Here is a 22,668-nt window from a genome sequence, read left to right on the forward strand (position 1 = left end):
TATTCCTCCAGCTTGGGTCTTTGAGATGTAAATAGTGTAATCCGACTTCAAGAGGCAAGGAAATATTAGCAGAATTTAATGTAAATATTGTATAAATCATCCCAAAATAGCATGGCCACGGGATGAGCCAAAGACACTAACTGGAAGTTAAACAGACTAAGTAAATACAGACTAAATATATTCCCCTCCTGGAATTGTCACTGGAATGGATCCAGACAGGAAATAGGCTAAAATGCAGCCTTGCGGCACTGATATTAAAAAGCCATTGGCCCGTTTGGTGACATTTATAATGAATTTTATGTACTCCATACATTTTTAATATGTGCCGAGTTAAATATTATCAAATCTATAAAAAGATTATGGAAAAAAATGTCTGGTTTCGTATGGGTGGACACTGCCTGGAACTCTCTCTGTGGGTTTTGTGTAAGAGAAGTGTTTGAAAGAAAACATGAAAGGGAAAAATAAAAATCCCCGCGCTGCAGTTTTGGAAAACTATTACTTGCCCGTCCAGAGCCTAGAAGTCATCACACATCAAGGAAACAGAATTTCCAGGACACAAACCACAGAGGGGACGAAGGCATGAGACGTACTAATTCCATCCCTTACACATGCAAACAGAAAAATCAACGTGATTGTCTAGCGTGACTTTGTGCAGCCCCTGACTCAGTGTTAAGTGTGAAAGGGCCCTTTTCCCATAGGGATCCTCCCTCAGCAGCCCCCCAGCCCTGCTGCAGCAAACATGAGTAACAGTAGTTTTGTGCTTAGGTGCTAGAAGATAAAAAGATGCCCTGACTCACCTAGAAGAGTCTTGGAATACAGGTGCTTGTCTTGATGTCCCAAGGACTATTCTACTTTGTCCAAAATGTTGTCCACATTACAACCAGGATGGTGTTTCCATGCCTCCCATGCCCATAGCGCCCAAGGAAAGCAGTAGGTGTCTGATCCCTCCACCCCCAGACACCCGGCAGGGCTCAGCTGCCCAGCAGAATGCAAACCAGGGGCTACAGGTAAAGTCCAGCACACCCAGAAGGAACCAGGATGGGTCTGGACTAACACCCCCTCAGCTTCTCTAGCTGCATCTCTGTTTGTATGATTTATATGCTGACATTTTCATTATGAAAGGCTGGAGAGAGTCTGAGAAGGTGAGCGACTGCTGTTGTGCAATCCCTTTGCAAAGGCTTCTGAAACAGCGGTGGGAAATGAACTATGATTTTCTTTCTCCTGCCTGTGGAGCAGGAGATAAAAATGATTGTGAAATGCAGAGTGCAGGCTCACGCTGATCTGTGCCATGTGGGCTCCTTTGCTCCTTACACCACTTCCCCAGCCCATGGCAGGGGTGACCAGCCAGTCCCTGGACATCGCTGGAGCCCTTTCAAGGGCTGGTTCCCAGGGAAGGGGTTCCTCTGGCTGGAGCATAGCACACAACTCCAAGTTCAAAACTCAACAGCTAAGAGACATTAGCTCATCACCCCAGTGTTAGCTGAAGGCTGTTCAGTCCCATGTATAAAGCAGCAGGGAGGAAAACGACAGGAGAAAGTTAAGGGAGAGTGAGAAATGTGGACACAGTGAGTATCACTTCAGTTTCTTTCTGCCTTCTGACATCACAGATTTTGTTGGCTTTGGCAAATGCTGTCCCAGACACAGGAGGGGGTATCTACAGACACCCACCAACCCAGGCCCCCTGTCAGTGAGGAACAGTTTGTCCTTGTTGGCAGTCAGACCACAGTATCCCCCAGAACAGCTTTTCTCTCCATATTTCTGGTAAGGAACTAGGCTAATTCACCCCTCAGGCTACACGTAGCCCTGGTGCTAAAAAGGCTCCAAGTCATCATTTGCCATGAGCTCTCAGCAGAGGACTTTGATGCCTCTTGATCAAGCAGCATACGGCGACATGACAAATCACTGCACCCTTCACCCGGTAAGTGCCATCCAAGAACCTGATTCACACAACACGGGGCCCCTGTGGGGCTGGAGACGTGCCCACAGCACAGCTGTGGTGTTTGTGGAGGTACCAGCTTCTCTGCCAGAGCTCTGGCAGCGACACCGATCCTGTGCTCCACCTGGCTAACGCAGCGCATCCAGCGGCGCAGGAGATGCTGTGCGGTGCTGCATCAACGCGTTAGAGGGATCGCACCCATCTCCACTGCATCATGCGAACACCCCCCCAGGGTCAGCACTGCCCAGCCAGAGTTCATCCCAAAGCAGTGTTTTGCCTAAGCCCATCTTTCCTCTAAAGACTGAGCCCTCGGTAAAGTTCTGGTGACGTGTCTGTCACCAGTCCCCATTCAGACAGCATTTGGTGGTGCCACAATGCAGTAAAATACGCCGTTGGCCCGATTTGCTTCAGGCAAAATGCAGCAAGGTCAGAGAAGGCCCTTCCTGCAGTATGGTTTACACATCGAAAATATCAGACAGGGTTTTCCGTGACTGAGCACATCAGCCTCAGACCAGCCATACACCACCACCTCCCCTCCCTTTAACAAGCCAGCCAGCAGGTCACCCCTGTCCTGCCCCGCACGTCTGCCACGCGGCTCACGGTGAGCTACAGCCCAGGGAACGTTTTCACTGAGGCAAAGACCTGCGGTGGTCCCTGGTGGTCCCTCAGCCCCGGCAGAGCAGTGCACCAACTCACCCGTTGCCAATGTCAGCTGCCCTGGACCACCTGCAGGCACCAGCAGCACAGCTCCAAGGGGGAAACAAAGAGAAAGGAAATCCGGGGGGTCCCATTAGCTTGTGCTTAATTGTCAGCCCCCTCTTGTCAGTGCTGGGCTCACAGCTGTAGAAACTTAAGCTCCAATTCCTCTAAAACCACCTGGGAAGGCACCTCTCTGGCTTTGTGCTGCCCCTGGCAGCAGGTCCTCTGTTACCCTGCTCCATCGCTCGTGGTCGCTCAGAGGGCAACTGGGAACCCAGAGCTTGGGAGCCCCCAGGTTTCAGTTCTCTGCTTAGACACCGAGGTGACCTTCAGCCACTCACTGAGCCACATGCTGCTTCGTTGTCTTTGCAGGGTTGACCCAGGGTGCCCCACAGCGTGGAGGACTCATGACCCAGCAGTTTTACAAAACTACGTGGGTGCCCGCCGCCCAGCGTGGGAGCGTTTCTCTTTAAAGTTACCCAAGTGGTGCCAGAATATACTTCAAATACAGTCACCTACATCCACTGAGGTCAGCCTATGGTGTCTGCAGCTCCTTCCTGGGAGTAACTGCTGCTTTCTCACACAGAAGGGGCTGTGAAGCTGGACACGTTGGGAATTGTGGAGCACTCGGTCAGGGTGGCCACAGAGGCAGTAAGAACATCAGAGCTGCTGTACCCTGCTCGCTTCAGGCTGCACAGCGACTGACAGGAGTGGCAGCTGCAGAGACCAAACTCCAGCCTTGCTGCTCAACACACACCTATTGCTGTTTGGTAACTACCCCACACATTACTTTCTGGCACTGCGTATCTGCTACTTCTACGGCAGTTTGGGCATCTCCTCTGTTGTAGGTTGCCTCCAGGTCTCATACCAAGGTACTTCAGGGCAAATCCTGCAGCAGAAGATCAAATTGCCCAGCACCCAAGTAGGTACGTGAATCCAGCTGGTGGAACTGGGTTTTGAGGGAATTAAAATTCTGCTCATTAGGGGGTTAAGAAACACTGTGAACTTAATGGGAATGATGTGCAAGCTCTGTGAAAGGCAGGAGAGACTCATTTATTTGGTAAATACAGCTCACCAATCCCTGTCTTGTGTAGGTCCTAAACTTCTGCTTTAGAGAATACACCTCTTATCTAAACAGAAGGAAATAATGTACATCAGGAATAGCAAGAGATTTTATTATGGAATTGGGGGAAAAAAAAAAAAGGGGCCTTGATTTTTATTTTGTATCTCTGAAACAGAGGAAGCATCAGTCCTTTCTACGATTACATGTTGGATGGATTTATTTTACTCTGTTTAAGCAAACTTAAGCTGGTTTTCAGGTTTTTATTTCCTAAATATTCATCCTGTTTGCTTTTCAGGTATTTCATGTTATATTTCCTTAATTTTAGGTATTTTGTTTTTAAAGATGACTTCTATTAAGTGCCTTCCAAATTAAATTCAGCAGAATGATATGTTTTGAGACACAACAGAATTGGATATTATAGTCAGTCATCAAAAACTAATTTCTCCTTTATCTGGGCTTGCTGCATCCAGCGAATAACATTAGAGTTTAGCCATATGCCACAAAACTGCAGGCCATTTTTAAGGTAAAAATCTGCCTCATTTTGGCAGCCCCCTAAATTTAAAAATTAGAATTTATTAATCTGAAGAGTGTTTCTACTGGATGGAGATTGAAGACTTGACTTCAGAGCGCAGGAATTAGAACATTTTGCCATTAGCTTCAGTGGTCAGACTGAACCCGTAATGAAAATAACTCTTCATCAACACACTTCCCACAACAGTTTTTGGTACCAGATAGTGCTTTATACTGAGTGCCTAGAACGACCAAAGGCAGAACTCATTTGTACGTAGATCTCTTAAAACTATGATCAAGTGGACCAGGGAACCAGAACAGCAAGGGAAGAGCAGATATAGGAAGCAATGAAGTTCCGGGGTTTTCTTATAAAAAAAAGAAAAGTTATATTCTGTCTAAGAATCAAACATAGCCAACAAAACCAGAATGAAAAATGTTTCTTCTCCCTTCTGCGTTAAGCTTTCCATGAAGTCTTTAATCAAAAAGACTCATGCCTAGACCAGATGTGTGGCTCATTATTGGAACTCCATCTAAAACCTAGCACCAGTTCTCTCCAGAGATCACCTCCGACACAGGGAAAGGTGTAATCCATCACAACTCAGCTTGACTGTATCTGCAAAGCAGCCAAAAGTGTGTGCTGGGTGGGATTTTTCACCATCAACACTCTGGTTGAGCCAAGAAATGTTTCCAAAGGCTGACGCTTGAACCACCAGGCAGGGACCAGCACTGACTAAAACCTGGTCACTCTGCTCCCAGCTCTGCTGCTGACATAAATAAATCGGGGCAAGTCATCTCCTGTGAGTGGCCAAGCCAAACTAGTGCTTGTAAGCTCCTTGTGGCTGCCTTACACAGAAACTAATACCACGCACCCCTGACTGCTGTTGAATCAAACAAACTACGTGAATCAGCACAACACAACTGCCCCAAACCATTCGGTGTAAGCTGTGACTCTGTTAGGTCTGTTTTCAGATGTACAAGTACTGAGAAAAGGAATCTGAAGAGTAACGATGTCATGCACAAACTTCTGGAGCACTCTGTGTTCTCAGAAACATAAACACCACCATGAAACGTCACATGGGATATGTAAGCTGCTTTAATAATAAATTCATTAAGTGGCAAGAAGCCACTCTGTAAACCAATTTTACTCAATCACAGTCCCTCTAATTTTTTTTCCTCATTTAACATGAATACATTCTGTAATTTGTATGTGAAAGATTTACATAGAGATATATTCTGGACCACTCTTGCTGATTTTACTGGTCAGAAAAACATTAAACATGCGGAAACAGCACCTTATTAAAACTATAGGCCTTTTCTCATTACATCTCCTTTGCTGCTAAGCTAAATTGTCACTGAATAAGCCAAGTCTACAGAGGTTTTTTTCCTTGTCCTGTGTTCTGAGATGTAGTGGGGCCTTGCAGAAACATCTGACGAAACCTCACATATAAGTAATTCAGAAGGCTTTGTAAGCAATAGCTGCAGTTGCTTCTTCAGACTAGAGAGAGCTTCTCATGCATTAATGCACTTAGTCAGGTTTTGTGAGGAGCTGAGGAGTATGTGCCCTCTTCCTGATACAGTTAGTTGAGCCTGGACTCTGCACCACTGATATTGTTCAGCAACTGTGTGCACCAATAATTTAAAAAAAACCAACAACCAAACACTAAATCCGGCTGTTTTTATCAGAAACAAGTAATAAATCTTATAATGATAGTAAAAAAAATGGCAATTTCTGATGTGTGACATTTTCATTGCTTGAGAATGAATCAGTGCAAAGTGAGGTAACCCATGCACCCCGTCACTTAGGGCTGGGGGCGCATTAAACCAGGCGCCGCCTTTTGGAGTCTCTCTCCATGTCTTCAGTGGGAGAGTCTCCATTGCACCCAAGAGGAGACACCATGTTTAGTAAAGGGTCTTCAGACGCCCCTCCAAACAGGGACAGCAACAAAGCCACGCCATAGCCAGTAGCTCGTTCACCCTGGAAAAAAAACCACACAACACAAAACCACACAACAGTTCACAATTCAGATTGTATAATCTGAACCTAATTTTAATTTACCTACTCACTCAAGAAGAGCAGTGATGGCACACGGCCACAGAAAATACTCAGGGTCTTGGGCAAGCCTGCTCAGCTTGTGCTTCTGTATCCTTACAGCCACTGGAATCCGTCCCAGCCAGGTTAAACCAACATATCAGTCGATTCACACAAGAACAGAGCTCACGCTGACTCGAGCATGGATTTATGCTAGCACTGTTCAGGGCAGGGAATGTTCCATCTAGCATGAGAATGGATTTGGAGTATAAGCTGGGCAAGTTGGGTTTAAAAAAAGAAGGGGCAGTGGGGGAGAAGTAAATTGGCTTGTATTTTAGAAAAAAGAATATACACAAATCCCATCAAAGGGTGGAAGCAAACGTTTGCTGTGCTGCAGGTCAGCAGGCAGGATGATTGACTCTAGTCAATCATTTTAAAACAATATGGGTGAAAATGGATTATCACCATGAACAGAAAGCAGGCAAGCTGTTGAAAATAATAATGATAAAGATATTGCCAATTAAAGTGACCATTAGTCTATTTTAAAACCAAGATGGAAAACATGAACAGATGAAGCTACCAAAACAAAGACATTCCTAACACAGATGAAGAGTCAACGCTTTTCAGAAGAACTCTTCTCCACCTTATTCTCTTGCTTTGAATGCAGAGTATCTGCAGGCACAAGCAGGTTCCGTTACGCAGCCCGCTTGCCCAGGGAGGACTCAGAAGTTGTATGAACATACTCACTGCGTGAACAGGCGCAGCAATGTCTATATGGACCCAGACTCCTGGCCAGTCAAAGCCAATGTGAGAAGCAATAAAGAGCCCAGCACAGGAGCTTGGAGTATTGTCTCGGTCCTGCAGAAGTAATAAAAATACAGTCAGTCTTGCAAGAAAAGAGAATGTCCATGTTTTATCCTTACCTACAGAAAAGACAGTTGCCTAAATCTAGCTTAAAGCTTAATGATGGCCCTAAACCAGAGTCTTGCAAACCAGCTATACTGTAAATCCTTTGAATTAATCCCTGGTAGCAGTCTGGCCCTGCTCAACTCCTCTTCTGCCCAAGCTGCTTTCTGTAGCATTTTTTGGAACTTAACCGGACATTGTAACTCTCAAGCATAGCACAAGTAGCTGCCGTAATTCCCAATGCCTCTATCCCCAATTTCCTGGTTTCTGCATTCCCAGTTACTGTCTCTGCTGGTTATGTATGATCTGAGGAATGCCCATCTCTACCTCTTAAATGGTGCCCACCCAGAAACTTAGCATTCATCTTAAGGCCATGCTTAAGAGGCAAGCAGCCCAAAGGTACCTTTGCAGCAGACTACCCTGTTTAAAATTGACACTAAATACCAGGGCAGTGACACAGCCTGCAAAATCCCCAGGTGAAAGACCCTGAAGACTGTAATTATATGGTCCATTTCTAAAAGATCACAACCCACATGAAGGGCTTTCAGCCAGCTATCAACAGGTCAGCACATTACATAGAAAACACATGCTTTTTTGTAAAAAATGAAATTTAAAAGGAAAAAAGATATCTCACTGCCACAGAGTTCTTCATATCAGCTACAGCAGAGGTAAATTCACTGAAGTGGAGCTCAGGGCAATACACAAGAGGATGGACCAAGTCTCCACAGTTCCTGCCAGCTTTAACACAAGCCTTTTCCCACTCTTCATTATTGGTAAGGACAGCAGCATGATACTTTCCTGTAGCAATTCCCTAGTGAGACACAAGACAAAATCAGGAAGGAGTCACCTTAACTGTGCTGGGCGGGATAATTCTGCATTATTACCTCTCAGCATTAACAGCTGCTTTCCATCTAACAAAACCACCAAGAAAAAGAGAAAAAAAAAGACTCAAAATCACTCCACAAGAAGTTAGTGTTACAAATGTTGACAAAGACATTGTAGGTACTGCTGAATCTTTTAAAATTTCTGAAGATTTATTCTGCAGTGAAATAGTCTGCATTTGCTTGGCCCATTCATACACTGTCAAGACAAAAATACTTCTTTGCTGTTACTGAGCAAGCAAATTATATCACTTTACAATTATTTATCTTAGACATAAAATTAAATCAGCAACAAATTATAAATAAAACATCTAACACACACACACAGAGGATACCACAGCAATGTGTGTCAATCACACAATGTAACATCCTCATTCACTGGAAAGGTCGCTTCCTTCCAAATATACAAAACCCAAAAGTCACCATCATACCAGTTTTCCAGTAGGACAATGATGGGAAGCTTTCAAACAATTGACATTTACACCAATGTATGCAAAATACACACTTCCAAAATTTGCCACCATTTCTTCTCCTGATATAAAGACCAATTCATTTTCTAGAAAATTAAACCACAAGAATCACTGCTTGTCAATAGAACTTTTCTATAAAACAGATTTCATAAACTAATAGCATTAAATTTGTACCCTTGCATCACCCTCTGTATGACTTCCAAGGTAAGCTATTTTATGGAGAAGAAAATTCCTGATCACTATCAGCGAATAAGTTCTGCTAATCATAGAGCTACTGAATTGCAAACATCGAGCTCTGGATCACTTACATCAGCTGCTAATACCATCAGAAGAATACCATTTTTTCTTTAAGTATACAAAAGCAAAAAGGTTGCATAAACCCCCCCAAAACCTGCTTGAGTAATGCAGATATAAATGTAACACACTCAAAGCACGTCACATGCACAGAGGATGGATTACAGTTTACTGGGGCTGCTGTTGGCAACTTTCTCTTACACAAGTTTAGGAAGCCACCATCCAGCACAACAGTTCACAGTACCTACTTTCCCCCCAAAGACTAGCAGGACAGAGGCACAGAGGTGTGTAATGTGCAGACAGTTGAAGGATTCACCCCATCTGCTAGCAGTTCTGCATCAGTACCTGAGCTCCAGTAAGAGTGGCCATATCAAGAATGATATCAGCTCCAAGATCTTTGCACGCGTAAGCTACTCCATCAGCCAGTATCAGTCTACCTTCTGCATCAGTGTTATTGATTTCCACAGTTCTAGGAAGAAGAGAGGGCATTTAATACACTGCTGTACTTCAGGCTGGAAGTTAAGACTCATCTGCCTGGACTAGAACAGTGGATGAGGAAGCAGACTCAAACCCAGCGTGCTTCCTTATTTGACTCTGCAAGTCTGCATGGCTGCTTGTACCCAGCTGCAAGCATCCAGAGCGAGCACAGATAGAAAAGGGTTGTAACAGTACTGTCCTCACAGCTGGGTCTGCTTGTTGGGGCTGTGTAACGCCTAGCACGTCGAGCTGGGATTTTACAAATTATTACCATACAAAGAGGTAACGATACTCTGCTTAAAACAAGAAGAGATTCTTATACAACGGTAGCCTGCCTCTGCAACTGAGACAGTATAGACTACAGATGGATACAGAAAACAGGTTGTACTGGAAAAAATGCCTAAACCCCAGTGCTTTAAGAAAACTTCAGCTCATGATATATGATATGTATTTTGACGTGTGTTTACATACCTAACAGGAAACTCTAAGCACATTGAAAATTCACTACTATGGCTGTCTGAAATACTATTAATATTTAGGGAAGCTGATGAGGGACAGATTCATAATCTGCATGGTACCCAGATGAACAGAACCAAACACGGTGTTTCCTCTCAATGTTTCTGTGAAAAGGATAGAAACAATCTTACTTTCCAGAGTAAAGAACATGAATGTCATCAGGTCTCGTTGCACGTGGTCCGACTGCATTCTCAGCCAAACAAAAAACAGCATGAAGATTGTCTTTAAAACCCTGTAACAACCATAGCAGAGAAATGGCTTTTGATTCACATCAAGCTGATTTATTGGGACTGAAATCAATGAGGAATTCCGACTTCTTGACAGCAATGCCAATAATTACATGGGAAATCTGTGAGGAATGTCTAATATCTTGAAGCTGAGGCCAAGAGCTACAGAAAGTGGGCGAGGAGGTAACATCTAATACTGGTTTTACAGTTCTCACTGCAGCGTAAATAAAAGACTATATGCATGTGACAGAAAAATGGGGAAGGGATCTAGAAAGACCCTGTCAATTACACAGTGATCAGTGCAATCTTCTCTCAGTGGCAAGGTACCCGAATTAAAACATCTTTTATATGAAACGTGCAGATGCAGCTGGCGGGGGTTATGTTTAGTCAAACCTGATTCCCTGGGAAGAGCACGTTCAGCTCTTTACAGCCAGCCCTAGTCAGATCTTCACAAACACAACTCCAAAGCCCACTGAGCTCACCAGGAAAGTGCCAGGCACACCAAACTCAAACCTTAAGTCACTAAGTACAGTACCCCTGTATGAAAACCAGCAGAATACATCTCCAAAGATGCGCCACTTCACTCACCTAACTTTGATACAACTCTTAACGTTGACTCACAATACAGATCGCAAAAAACATATCCAGACCATGTAACTCCACCTTTTGTAGCCACAAAGGAAAGATCCAAACAAAGGATGCTTTCAAAGTGACAATTACAAAGGCTTGTGAGAGAACATTACACAGCCAGTCAGGATGCTTGGGATTATTTTCCAAACCCTGTATTTTCCACTGCTTTTATTTAGTCTCCAGGAACAACAATGATACAGCTGGGGCCATTTGAGAAACGGAGATCCTTCCCATTATTTCTGCCACACTGGGGAAAAGCCTACAGTAATAGTGTAAAATGACAAAATAATAAATGCTGATATGTAGCCATTTGTGAACTGTGTATTTTCCCTAACAAAACAAAACACCAAGCCCCAGGTGAACAGATTCCACCTCTGAGTATTTTTTTGGAAAGTAACTTTGATCATGGCAATCCTGAAACATGGTGGAACTCCAATGACACAGCTCACTGCCCTTCAGCATCCAACCTGCACCACAGGTCAGACACATGCTACCAGGATCTATCTTCTCTCTTTCCGTGTAAAACCAAAAATACCCACGGCCAAGAGGAATTTGGGTTGGGTTTTTTTTGTGCTGGAAGACACAGCATTTTCAAAGGGTTTTTTTTTTCCCCTTAGCCTCCTCTCTTCTGGCATATCCCATTCTGGATTACTTCGGTTTAAAATCAAGAGCTGATATGGTTATGGATGATATTTTTAAAATGTATGATGATTTTGTTATTTATACAACAGCTGCATTGTGTAGAGGGATCCTAGGAATGGAAAGGGAGACAGCAGCATTTAACAAATAACATCGTTTCCCCCCAACTGGGACAACTAGCTTTAAAAATGCCAAATTCCTCAGGAAACCAGGGTCAGTTTTACTGTTAATCTCTTGATAAAAGTCCCTGGCTGATGACACCTGGACTTGCTGAATCAGCTCACATTCTAAAGTCTAAAGGCAAATCAAAACCTTTCAAAGTAACGGGCAGCATCTAGAAGCTATAAAGTAACTTTGCAGTTTCCAGCCCAGCCAGCGGGCAAACAGCATTGCTGATGAGACAACCTTCCACCTATGACTGCTCTTTCCAAAACAGTCCGGGCAGCAAAAATCCCACTCCATTCATCTCTAACTGGACTGTACCAAATTTTCCTCCTCCAAGCAAGAGATGTGATTAATCTACTGTCAAAAACTGAAAACCTGCTTCCAGTACCAGTTGCCTTTTCCTGTATCTCATTCTGCCTGTAGCTCTTCAGCAGCAGGATTCACTATGTTAAAATTTTGAAATCCTTCTTGATCCTGCATGTTAAGTGAGTGTTTTTCTCTCCTCCCTTGTGTTGGAAAGCTCACAACAGATGAAATGCATCTTTCTAGGAAAAAATCATTTCCTTAATTTTGCTATCCAAAGCCTTTTTAAATAACGCTATAGAATGTTGAACAGCATGTAGGCAGATATTTTCTGAAGATGGATAACCTCTGCCCCTCTTCCCACTGAGCTTTCTATCCAACATGCATTTCCAACTTCAGTCTCTGTGACACAGCATAGCTAATTTAAACCTCTGCCAGCTTTATATTATTAAGAGCTTTTTTTTTTTTTAAAAAAAAAAAAGTCTTGAAACAGGAACAACAACAAATTCTTTTCACTGCCTACCTGCATACGTCTTCTGCAGGGATTTCATTAAGAGGTCTTCTTACATGATGTTTTAAAATCAAGCAGCAAATCATTCTTTTGTTTTTACATAAAAAGGCACAGGTTTCTTGTGAGGTATGACAGCTTTTTCAGGCTCAGTTTGCCCAAACATATCACTGCCAGTTTATTCGTTGTTACAATAATTGCACACGAAATGACAGATCACTTACATTCACACCTACTGCGACTGCAAATGCAACTTCTCTCAGTGCAGATAATTACACACAAACCTACTTTGGAAACAAGGACTGAATCACCAAAAGGATGTACTGCATTCATGGCTTTCCCAGACTCTCCCAAACCACTGTCTAAGTTCTAGCTCTCCTCCCTTGCAAACGCACGATCTAACCTTCTGGAGGACCTCGTTACGGAAAGTTGGCCATTTTGCCTGAGATGCAGCTCGCCAATCTGTTTTCAATTTTAAGTCTCTGCAGATAACTGTGAAGTTTACAATTTTAAGTCTCTGCAGATATCTGTGAAGTTTACCATCTTTCCACATCAAACATGCTGCTAGGGCCAAGACACAGAGCTGAACTATTGAGAAATGGGAATCTGGCACTGATCACCCCCTGGACCTTCTGTCAGATCTATGCATTAATCTTCAGCAGTAAATGTTCTTTGAACTTCGGATACTCCTTGGAGGCAATAGCTGCTCTGTCAGCAAGACTCAGTCACTGGATTTGTGGAGAGGGCAGAGTTTTATTGGCAGCAGCCACTTCTTTTCCCCAGTTCATACTGTTAAAGCACAATATGCATTTTTTTAATTCTTCATATTTCAATACCTGGCTCCTTCTCAGCTCCCCTACTACTTTCTGACCACAGCAGCAAACCTAAAAGCAGGCCCTGATGAGACTAGAGTTGCCACTTCCCCAGCAGGTTAATATTAGAACTGGCACAGGATTTGGAATATGGACAGACTTCATATCCCAGAGTCACTCATCCCGCTCTTTGCTAAGGTGACGAAAGCCGCCTCAAATCCTGCAGCTTAAACAAAATCAGCACTGGATAACTCAAGTATAAATCTGATTCAAGGAACTAGAAACCACTCAGTCCACAGAACAAACCCTGAAATTCAAGAAGGAGTCTTAAAAAAAAAAAAAAGCACTCAAGGAATTTCTCACAATTCTCAAGATCCTGGTAAAGATTTGAAATATTTTCCTGGAATAGCAGAAAAAGCAGAGCAGCGCAAGGTCACTAATAGCAGTGGTAGGTCAGAACTTCAGGATTAGACTGGCCCCCATATCTGGGAATATATCCAAAAGCCAGACTGCTCCTTGGCAATGCTGTGATACATGATATCAATTAACACATTTTACTTACTTGCTTTACAGTGGCTTTGAAGGCACCCAAAATAGCAGCTGCTCCACCACAGTCTCGCTTCATTCCAGGCATAGTAGTCTGTTTAAACAGGACCATAGAATTATTTTTTTTCTTTTTTTAAAGAGAATTTCACAGTTAACGCCTGCTAAATAAAACTAGCATTTCTGATGCTTCTGTAACTCTGGTTTTGACAGTGCTCCACCATAACAGAAAGACAGAACACATGCATCTGCTTCTTGGTGGATCTTGCCTTAGAACTGGAAAATACTAAACCTCTGCTGTTAATTTGTTAGAAAAGAAAAAAGGTTGTTCACAAGATTCGCACTGAGGCCAACCCTAATTTCTAATTCTGGAGATAGATCCAATACCCATTTAACAACTTTGTTTCTAGCATTCTCCTAACAGTGTGCAACGCTTAAAGGGCAAAATATCAGGTAGCTCTTTAACTGCTCTGTAAAGCATTCCTTGAATCCTATTTGGTACTCTCTCCTGATAGTTTGTGTCCATATGGACGACAGTAGATCAAGTGTCTACTCAAATAAATATATTTGGTTTCCTATAGACATTAACTGAATACTTTCCATCAGAAAACAACATGGTAAGCCAAGGCAGCAGAAGAACAAGTGTTTATGTACCTTTCCCTTAATGCTGAGTCCTCCAGTGTCGTACACAATACCTTTGCCCACCCATGCAATGGTCTGTGTAGCACCATCTGGAGTGTGACTGAGAACTGCTAGGGCTGGAGGATGCAGAGCTGCCTTGCCAACTCCATAGATACCTGGAAAACACAGAATTAAACCACTCCTGGGGAAAAAAGACTGCGGGGAGAAATCTGTGGCTATTTTCTGTCAAACATCTCAGTTTATGGACAATAAAACTGTTTAAAAATGTGCAAGTAAAACATTACAACAAAGAAGGCAAAACATTCCACTTAACTGCTAGGAAAAAAGCTGAATTTTCAACAAGATATACCTCCAAAGCCTCTCTCTTTCAGCTCCTCATCTCGAATAATGGTAGGAGTAATCCCAAGATCCTTGCCAACTTTTCTGATTTCCTTAATCATGAAAACAAAAAGGACATTGTCAGCCAGGCATCAGAAGGACACATTTGTGTCTTTCCACACATATGGGCACCCACTTAAGGGTTTTGCATGATTTTTGCATGCATACACATACAAGCGTGCACAATTTTAGGAGTGGTACTGGTTTTCCAATAGCCTGATTCCACTGAGACATCCTTGACTTACTACGGCATGAAATACAACGTTGACCTTTAAGCTCAGCCAGTAAAAGACATCTTCAGAGGCAAAGGCCAGCTGTTCACTCTATTGGATCATGATGCAATAGGACAGGAACATTTTCATTCTCAATAGTTTTCCAGATTTTCATGATGAAACTTATGTGGAAACACGTCAACTTCTGTCCCATAATTTCAGAAACTCTTATCACCATCAGGCTTAAGACAACACTAGCACTGGCAAAGGAGACAGTGTCATGACCTAACCTCACTCCCAGTGCCTTACCTCAAAGCTGCACATTCTGCCTCCTTTCAACTTAGCAAAGTTCTACGAAATACTAAAGGCCAAAGAAATAGCCCCAGCATCCTTGGACAAGTTTTTTGATGTGTTTCCCACTGCTGACATACAGGTTTTGCTAAGAGATAGCAATACTACCTCTTGATTACTGTAGTCTAGACTTCCAATTAGTAACCCTTACTCATCAGGTGTAATACCTACCTCCAGGAAGTTATCTGTGTTCATCTCATTGCATGGGGTGTCCACAATTCGAGCAGCCAGCCTGACTCCTTCTGTAGCACTTGCCAGACACTATGAAAAGAAGTGAGGACACATGAGAACTGGCCTTGGTTTGGCTGGTTTTCTGCACAGCTTCACATTTAGTCCTGTGCAGCCTACACCAGACACGTGGTTCCTCTGGAGCACATTAATGCTTCACTGCAACTGATCACAGGCAGTTGTACAGTATTAAATAATGTCAGCCAAGCTAACCACCAGTTTTTGTATGTGTTAAGTTATTTTTCCCTGTGCTCTAATTTCTAAGCAACTGTATCCCTTCCCACAGTGAACTAGTACTGCAAGATTAGTAGCCTTCACTATCAAAGGGAGACCAAGGCTGCCATGCGAGGTGGAGGGAAGATAAGAGGAAGGAAGTTCAGGAAGTCACAATGAGCTAGCAGGCTGCTTGGGCTGGAAACCTGCAGGGATTTTATAATTTACAACATGGGAAATTGCAGAGTTTATATATATGGCAGGCAGAGTGGCTGAACGCAATAAAGATTACTGCCGTAAGATGTTCTATATGGCAGGCCCATGGGGAACATGGACTACTTCAGATTTGCGTCAAGCACACATGCATCTGTTTCCTCACTCCTGCGGCAAACTGGACTGACCCTCATCTGGACTGAGTAAAAACCCATCTAAGCAGGATTGGACAGAAAACACGGTCGACAGTGAGCATGCCGAGGCTGTTTCCTTAAAGAAGGATCCTCCTGGCAAAAAGGACCAGGGCACCAGACACTAAGCTTCAACTTTTAACTCCTGTAAATCAACGACTTGAAACAAAAAGAGTAGGTGGAACGAAACTTTGTTCAAACTTACCAGTAGCCACACTACACTGGAGACCACACACAGCAAAAGGGTGAGTCAAGATGAGATTCAAAGGAATCAGATGTGTTGGACAGTCATTCGTGAGGAGGTATCTGAAGTTTGGCTTGGCCAGCCTGGCCAAAGGACTCTATACATTCTGTATCCCAGCAGACTCATAAACCTTGGCTTACTTTGGAATGGTGCCCGATTCCCTACAATTACTTTTGATTGCTTTGCTTCCCCTAAAGGGATAAGGACGTCCTCAGGAGCCAAGCTAGACTTGAACTGATTCACCGCTAAGGCCATGCCGGTACATGGAGGTGCTCTAAACCCAAAGGTCAAGTCTAAGGGAAACAATTATGACTTACAGAAATAAGCTGTGCCTGCATTTGGCTTCCAGGGTACTCAAGGCAATCAAGACAATGGCAGCCTTTAATAAGGGCCTTGTAAAGCTATGACAATCCCTACTAGTCCTCACCATAAAGTATCCTGGACAAAGCAGTAGGTGCAAAATGCAGCAACATGCCAAGGGAGAATTTTAACTAAAGAAAAACCTACCACATGTCTCTTCCATGCTCTACATTACCTGTCTGGTGCTGGTTGAATTTAAAGGGTGAAAACTTAGCTCAGAGGAAGCCAGTAAAAGTTTTGGCACTGACATCAAGGGGAAGAAGAGGAGGTAGAAATAATTTCAGATTTGTGTTTAAGTTATAAATAACCCAAGTAGGTTGGAATCTACCTATCTGAAGGAACTATATTTGACACCAGTTATGTTTTTTCTGATTTGGGGTATGGAAAAATTGAGCGATCAACTGTTGTACTTAGAGCATTTCTGTCTCTGTCACTTTCCTGAAAACTGGTCCGGCATCATTTGCTGTGGTCAAATCAGTGCATAGAGTAAGAACAAAGTACGGAGGAAAAGACACTGAAAGAAAAAAACCCAGACCCCTAAAGCTACAATTATGTGAATTTCAGATGCAGCAACACCATATCCTTAGTTAAATCCATTGCCAAAATTTGTAAGGGATTTTTTTAATCTCACTGACTCATCATTGTAGCACATAACCTGGAACAGCGAACAGAAAGTTGCTCAAAGGCTTAAGTGCAAACCTGGGATGGCTTTTAAGTTAGGATCTTGAGAAGGAATAACCTAGCATAGTAAAAGGTACTTGATGTGGCATTTCCTCTCTGCAACAGTCAGGTGCAAGGGAAACAGACTTTGATTATCTACTATTGAAAGATGACTTATGACATATTTAACTGTTACGTATAGCTCATCTCCAAGCTGTATTGCTTCTTAGGGTCATGTTTTTGGCTACAGCTCTGCCAGAAACACTCAGCCAAAGAGGTACATCAAACAGAAACAGCAGAGGCCACATGTGATCCCTGAATAAGCAACTTTTAATGACTTCACTGTGATATTCACCTGCACAGCCATATACAGATTGTGCCTAGGTAAAAGAAAGTGAGAAGCCTACACAGGGAAGGCAATGTAATATTACAGGCTAAAAGTACACTACTTGCACCTATGCTAAACATGAGAAAGGAAACATTTTCTTTGTGCTATCTGTTCAGTGTTTCCCATCCCTGAAATCTAAATTCTGAGTAACACCTTCAGTCTTTGCTGCAGTAGTATGCTTGGTATTTCCACTCCCAGGTGCTGTGAACTGATCAACTTCAGGGAACTCTGGCCTAGGATAATTTATTACTTCAGATACAATACCTATTTCATATGTAACCAGAGACAGATGTATTTGTGCATGCAACGATTTGAAGAAAAAAATATTTCAGGGAATAAACTGATGATGGAAATAAACAAAATCTTACTTTAAGCGTCGCCACTTCTATAGGTCCATTGTTTTGTCCAACCAGAAAAAACTCTACTGTTACAGTCTTCTTCTCTGTGCTTCTTGATGCACTGGACCGATGTGTGAACAACGGGAAAGCCCTGGCCAATGCACAAGCAGAAGCGAAGACTTCAGACCGCTCACAGACCATCTGAAACACCAGCCAGATGACAAACCAGACATCATTAGGGGTGTGAAAGACTACATTGAAAAGGATCTGTAATCTGTGATATTACTGGTGAAGTGGGGGGAGGATGACTGTTGTCTGAATCAAGACATACATCATGTTTTGCATGGATGGAGTGGCAGTATGAACAGTACCACATTGACCTGGTTCAGTTAATTTCCCATACGGAAATTAATTACACTGCTGGTCTTGACCATGGGTATTAGTACATCCTTACAAGGGAGCTGCACTGCTTTAATTATACTACTGCAATTAACACAGGTTAGCCTACAGATCAAGACATAAGAAAAAAAAAAAAAAAAAGCAAAGCATGGGAACCACTAGTATGTGTTCCAAACAAATGAAACAAAGAGAGACATGATATGAGAACGTGGCCAATATTAACCCAAAAGCTTTTAACATGCAGAGTATTTTTCTGAAGTTCATTACAGAAACTACCAATGGAAAGCAGCTTTAGATAAACATTTTCAAAGTTAACCATAAAGAGAAAAAATTAAGTAGAGTTATTACTTTTACAAATAAGCTTTCCAAGTGAAGAGCATAATTAGATTTTATTACTGACACTGATTATATGAGTCTTCTCTAACAACCTAGAAAGCTGGAGAAGCCATAGAAACATATAACAAATTCATCAGGCTCATACAGAAGATGACCAAAGCAGTCCAAGAGCTTGTCCTGCAAAAGGACTCACATTGGAGCACGTTTGCATCAAGACTTGTAAAACTCACTGAATAGCACAAATGAGGCACCTTACATGGGTTATGCAATATAGACACAGCACCCTGCACGCAGGCTACGTCAGTCTTCTAAAGCATGTGCTGATGTCGTAAATCCTAGCGCAAAAAAAGCCACTATCTAGCCACAGCCCTTTTGCATGGACGTTTGTAGTTGAAGACATTCTATACATATCCAACCTTAATTCCCTCCAACTGCTTGAGCACACATAAGCTATTACAGTTTGGTCTTGTTTACGCATCAGCGCAAAACCACTTATAAATGTCAGTATAATTATATCGGCAAAACTTGCCCACCTCCAGTCTCCTTGGATACCACTAAGATCTGAAAAGTCGAGAAAATACTTGACTAGACATTCCAGCAGAGACATTTTCAAGCAGCCACTTACAACAATACATCTGTTGACGCCTCCTGGAAGGCAGTTTCTAACCAGGCGGGTGATGAACTGCGCCGCAGATGGGCTGTTGTGCCGGCTGACCCTGGAAGGCAAAGCGGCCACAGTGGCGTAATTCAGGTAGAGAGGGCAGCTGTCGGTGGGGTTTGGGTTCAGGGTGCCTAAAGCAGCCTGCCAGATCTGGGGAGGAAAGAAGAATTTAAAGACAAAGAACTCCATCAGACTTTTCTTCCCATCTCATTCCCACCACGTTTTGGCACTCTAATTACGGGGTGTTAGGTATCAGAAACAAAGAAACTGTGCCCCCAATTTTAGAAGCAATAACGTCTAGCGAAGGGAAACAGGGAAGATGACAAACCTGTTTATTAACCAGAAAATGCAAACGTGCTTCCCATTACAAGCATCTCTTTTGAGCTGTATTAATTAATTTCACACTATTTAGTGCAAAGCTGCTTCAGAGCTTTTTTTTAAGTTGAGAACGTTTTCCTACGGATAAATAGATGGCCCTGATCTACTGGTCCTCAGTTCGTTTCACGTAGCCATTTAATTAAAAACAAACAGAACGACACGAAGGCTAAATATTGTCCTAAGAGACCCGGGAGCCCGGCAAACACCCCCGCCGGAGCCCCAGCGGCCCGCGGCGCCCCGCTCGCCACCTAGCCCCGGGGAAGGCGCGGTTCGGTAATGTCGGTAATTGCGCTAATTGCGGGCGGACCCCGCGGAGGGTGAAGCCCCCTCCGGCGCCGCGGCGGGCACGGGGCGGCAGCGCCTCACTCGCGGGCGGGGACGGGCCGCAGCAACAGGCTCCCGCCGGCCCGCGCAGCGGGGGGTGCAGGCCGCCTCCCCTTTATCTCTCCGTTAAGGGCCGCTCCGAGGGGGTCACGGCCGGCTGCGGGGGGCCGTGCCACGGGCCCGGCAGGCTGCGTCCCCGCCGGCCGCAGGCCCGGCGCCGCGCAGGCACCGCAGGCCCGGCGAGCCCCCGCCTCCCCCGTACCGCGAGGCCGCTGGGGGCCGGGGCGGGGAGACGCGGCCTCGGGGGGGCCGGGGGCGGCGCCGGGGCCGCGCTCCCCCCCCCCCCGACACCCCCACCCCCCCGCGGCAGGGCCGCCGCCGCCTCAGGCGGAGTGCGCGGGGCCCCGCGCCCCCGCCGCGGCCCGGCCTCACCTCCTCGGTGACCCGCGGCTGCAGCTTGCCCCGCAGCTGGGCCCAGGGCAGGCGGTGCAGGTTGTGGAGCTGGCCCAGGACGAGCAGCGGGCGGCTCTGCGGGTCCGCCTCGCCGGCGCTGGCCTGGAACTGCAGCTGCACGTTCGCCATCTTCCTGCCCCCGGCCCGGCTCGGCCCGGCCCGGCCCGCCCGCACGGCTCCGCCCCGCCCCACCGCCCGGCGCCGGCTCGGCGGGGGCGGGCACCACGGCGGGGCGGGCAGCGCGCCGGGGCGGGGCGGGGCGGGCGCTGCAGGCGGCACCGCGCCGGGCGGGGCGCGGGACCCGGATGGGACCCGGATGCGGCGGCGGAGCGCGGGTCGGGGGCGCGGGGCCCTTCCCGGGCATAGCGCGGCGTGCTGGGGAACAGCCTTGTGCCGCGCCGCTGTGCTCGGCCCGGGAGCGCACGGGCAGGCCGGGGGGCTCCCGGGGCGGGGGAGGGCGCGCGCAGTGCGGGACCCCGGCCCCGCTCACGGTCGGAGCCGCGCTGCGCCCCTGCCCGCCTTCCCCCGGCGGTGCCCTCAGCATGGAACCGCTACATTTCGAAAGCGAGAAACTACGTAGGGATAAATGGAAAAAAGCTGAATTCCTCTTCTCCCGAAAGTAAATGCGGGATAAACCATAGACCTGAAAATACCCCAGAGGGAGCAAACCGCTGGAACGAGCTCTGCGGTACAGCACGGGGATTCACTGAACAGAAACAATGTTCCCAAACACCAGCTTTAATAGTAAATGTAAATATAATCGGGTATTTATCTTCATCTTCCGTTCTCCCAGCGCCTCCTACTAACGTGAGGTCAGTAAGGAATTGATCCCCGTTAACCGGCAGCTAGGAAAGCCTCAGCATCAGAAAGGGTGTGCGTCCACTTAACCGGGATAGCAAATGCTGCTGCGTGTAATGGAAACGTATCTAAAAAGAAAAAAAAAATGAATGCCACAGAAAACACTTCCTTGGAGTAAGGTCTTACTCAGTCTCTGAAGGGACATTATGGAAACTTTATTGCTGCTACATTGAAAATAACCCTGAATAAAAGATCTAGGAAAATCTATTGCAGAGGTCAGTCGTGCATCCCCCCAGCCTGGAGGGGGTAACTCAACAGGCTCCAGCTGCTGTGAGTCTCTTTGCTGAGCCACAGAACATAAAGCATTTAGGGGTTCAATGTTACTCCAATATACATGGACAGCATGCGAGGTATGAACGACAGTAACACACAGCAATTCTCTCAGGACTGAGACATTCCCAAAATTCTACCAGCAGTAAGTTCCTAGTCACAAGTGCTGCTATTACTGCTACTGCAAGAGCATCAATACAGTGCTCTCCCCGGATCCACGTTAAATGAAAGGTAAACAAAGCAGTAGGAAATACTCGCCTAACCCTCGGTCCTTCCTTCATTATAGTTAAGGGTCCTGGTCAAGATAACAGACTGAGTGGGAAAATCAATTCTATCTGCAGCACCGAAACTTCCAACACGCCTTCCACCAACAGCAGCTGCAAACATTGCTGCTTGTAGGAGCCCCAGTGGAAGCTGCAGTACGGACCAGCCTTCCATGGCCACTCCAGTCACTGATCCTCTCCAAGTATTTATGGAATTAAGCCACCAAAACATAATCTTACATAATCCATCATAATGAATACGCAAAATCATAATGGGTTCCCTGTTTTAATAAAATTTATCTAGGAAGACTCCTGAGGTTTTCTTTTGTTTGTTTCATATTGTTTTGTTTTTTTTAGAAAGTAAACATATATTTTTTCCCCCCCAAATGTCACCTATCCAAGAACTTACATTTTGCAGGCTGTACCAAAAGCAAGGTTTCCAGGGATTTAAGAAAAGGAGGTAAGACTCCTTCGTCTCATGGCGTTTCATAAAATCAAACCTTAAATCAACATAACCTAGGCAGACAGCAAATACTGCATCAATTATATTCAGATTTTTAGCACATTCCAAAAATCACCAAGCAAGAAACTAATTCTTCTGTTTTACTTTTCAGTACCTAGAGAAGTCTTGCGGTAGAAATAAATTTCCTATTACAGTGCGCTTTTAATACCGTCATTTTCACGTATCAGTAGAATTAAC

At 44.8% G+C, this 22,668-nt stretch overlaps 1 protein-coding gene across 1 annotated transcript; it reads right to left on the minus strand.

Moving 5' to 3' along the window:
* Positions 1 to 5,283: 5,283 nt before the first annotated feature.
* NPEPL1 (aminopeptidase like 1) lies at positions 5,284 to 20,763 on the minus strand. Its single transcript, XM_040608691.1, has 12 exons — positions 20,557 to 20,763; positions 19,387 to 19,572; positions 18,057 to 18,227; positions 15,363 to 15,452; positions 14,600 to 14,681; positions 14,263 to 14,405; positions 13,628 to 13,705; positions 9,913 to 10,013; positions 9,134 to 9,257; positions 7,778 to 7,954; positions 6,985 to 7,095; positions 5,284 to 6,183 (listed from the first exon to the last, which is right to left on the minus strand). The coding sequence occupies exons 1-12, from the start codon at positions 20,704 to 20,706 to the stop codon at positions 6,025 to 6,027; spliced, it is 1,572 nt and encodes a 523-aa protein (XP_040464625.1). The 5' UTR covers positions 20,707 to 20,763; the 3' UTR covers positions 5,284 to 6,024.
* Positions 20,764 to 22,668: the final 1,905 nt, after the last annotated feature.

Source organism: Falco naumanni, chromosome 10, assembly GCF_017639655.2.
Source record: "Falco naumanni isolate bFalNau1 chromosome 10, bFalNau1.pat, whole genome shotgun sequence".
NCBI lineage: Eukaryota > Metazoa > Chordata > Aves > Falconiformes > Falconidae > Falco > Falco naumanni.

What these genes read in the sequence shown, in the direction of transcription:
- NPEPL1 (XM_040608691.1), bottom strand. Translation starts at nt 20,706, where the DNA reads ATGGCGAACGTGCAGCTGCAGTTCCAGGCCAGCGCCGGCGAGGCGGAC. An exon ending in ACACAGATAACTTCCTGGAG is followed by an intron (nt 14,682 to 15,362) that starts GTAGGTATTACA and finishes TTCATGATTAAG; the next exon opens with GAAATCAGAAAAGTTGGCAA. An exon ending in TTGCTGCGCCTGTTCACGCA is followed by an intron (nt 6,184 to 6,984) that starts GTGAGTATGTTC and finishes TTTTTTTTCCAG; the next exon opens with GGTGAACGAGCTACTGGCTA.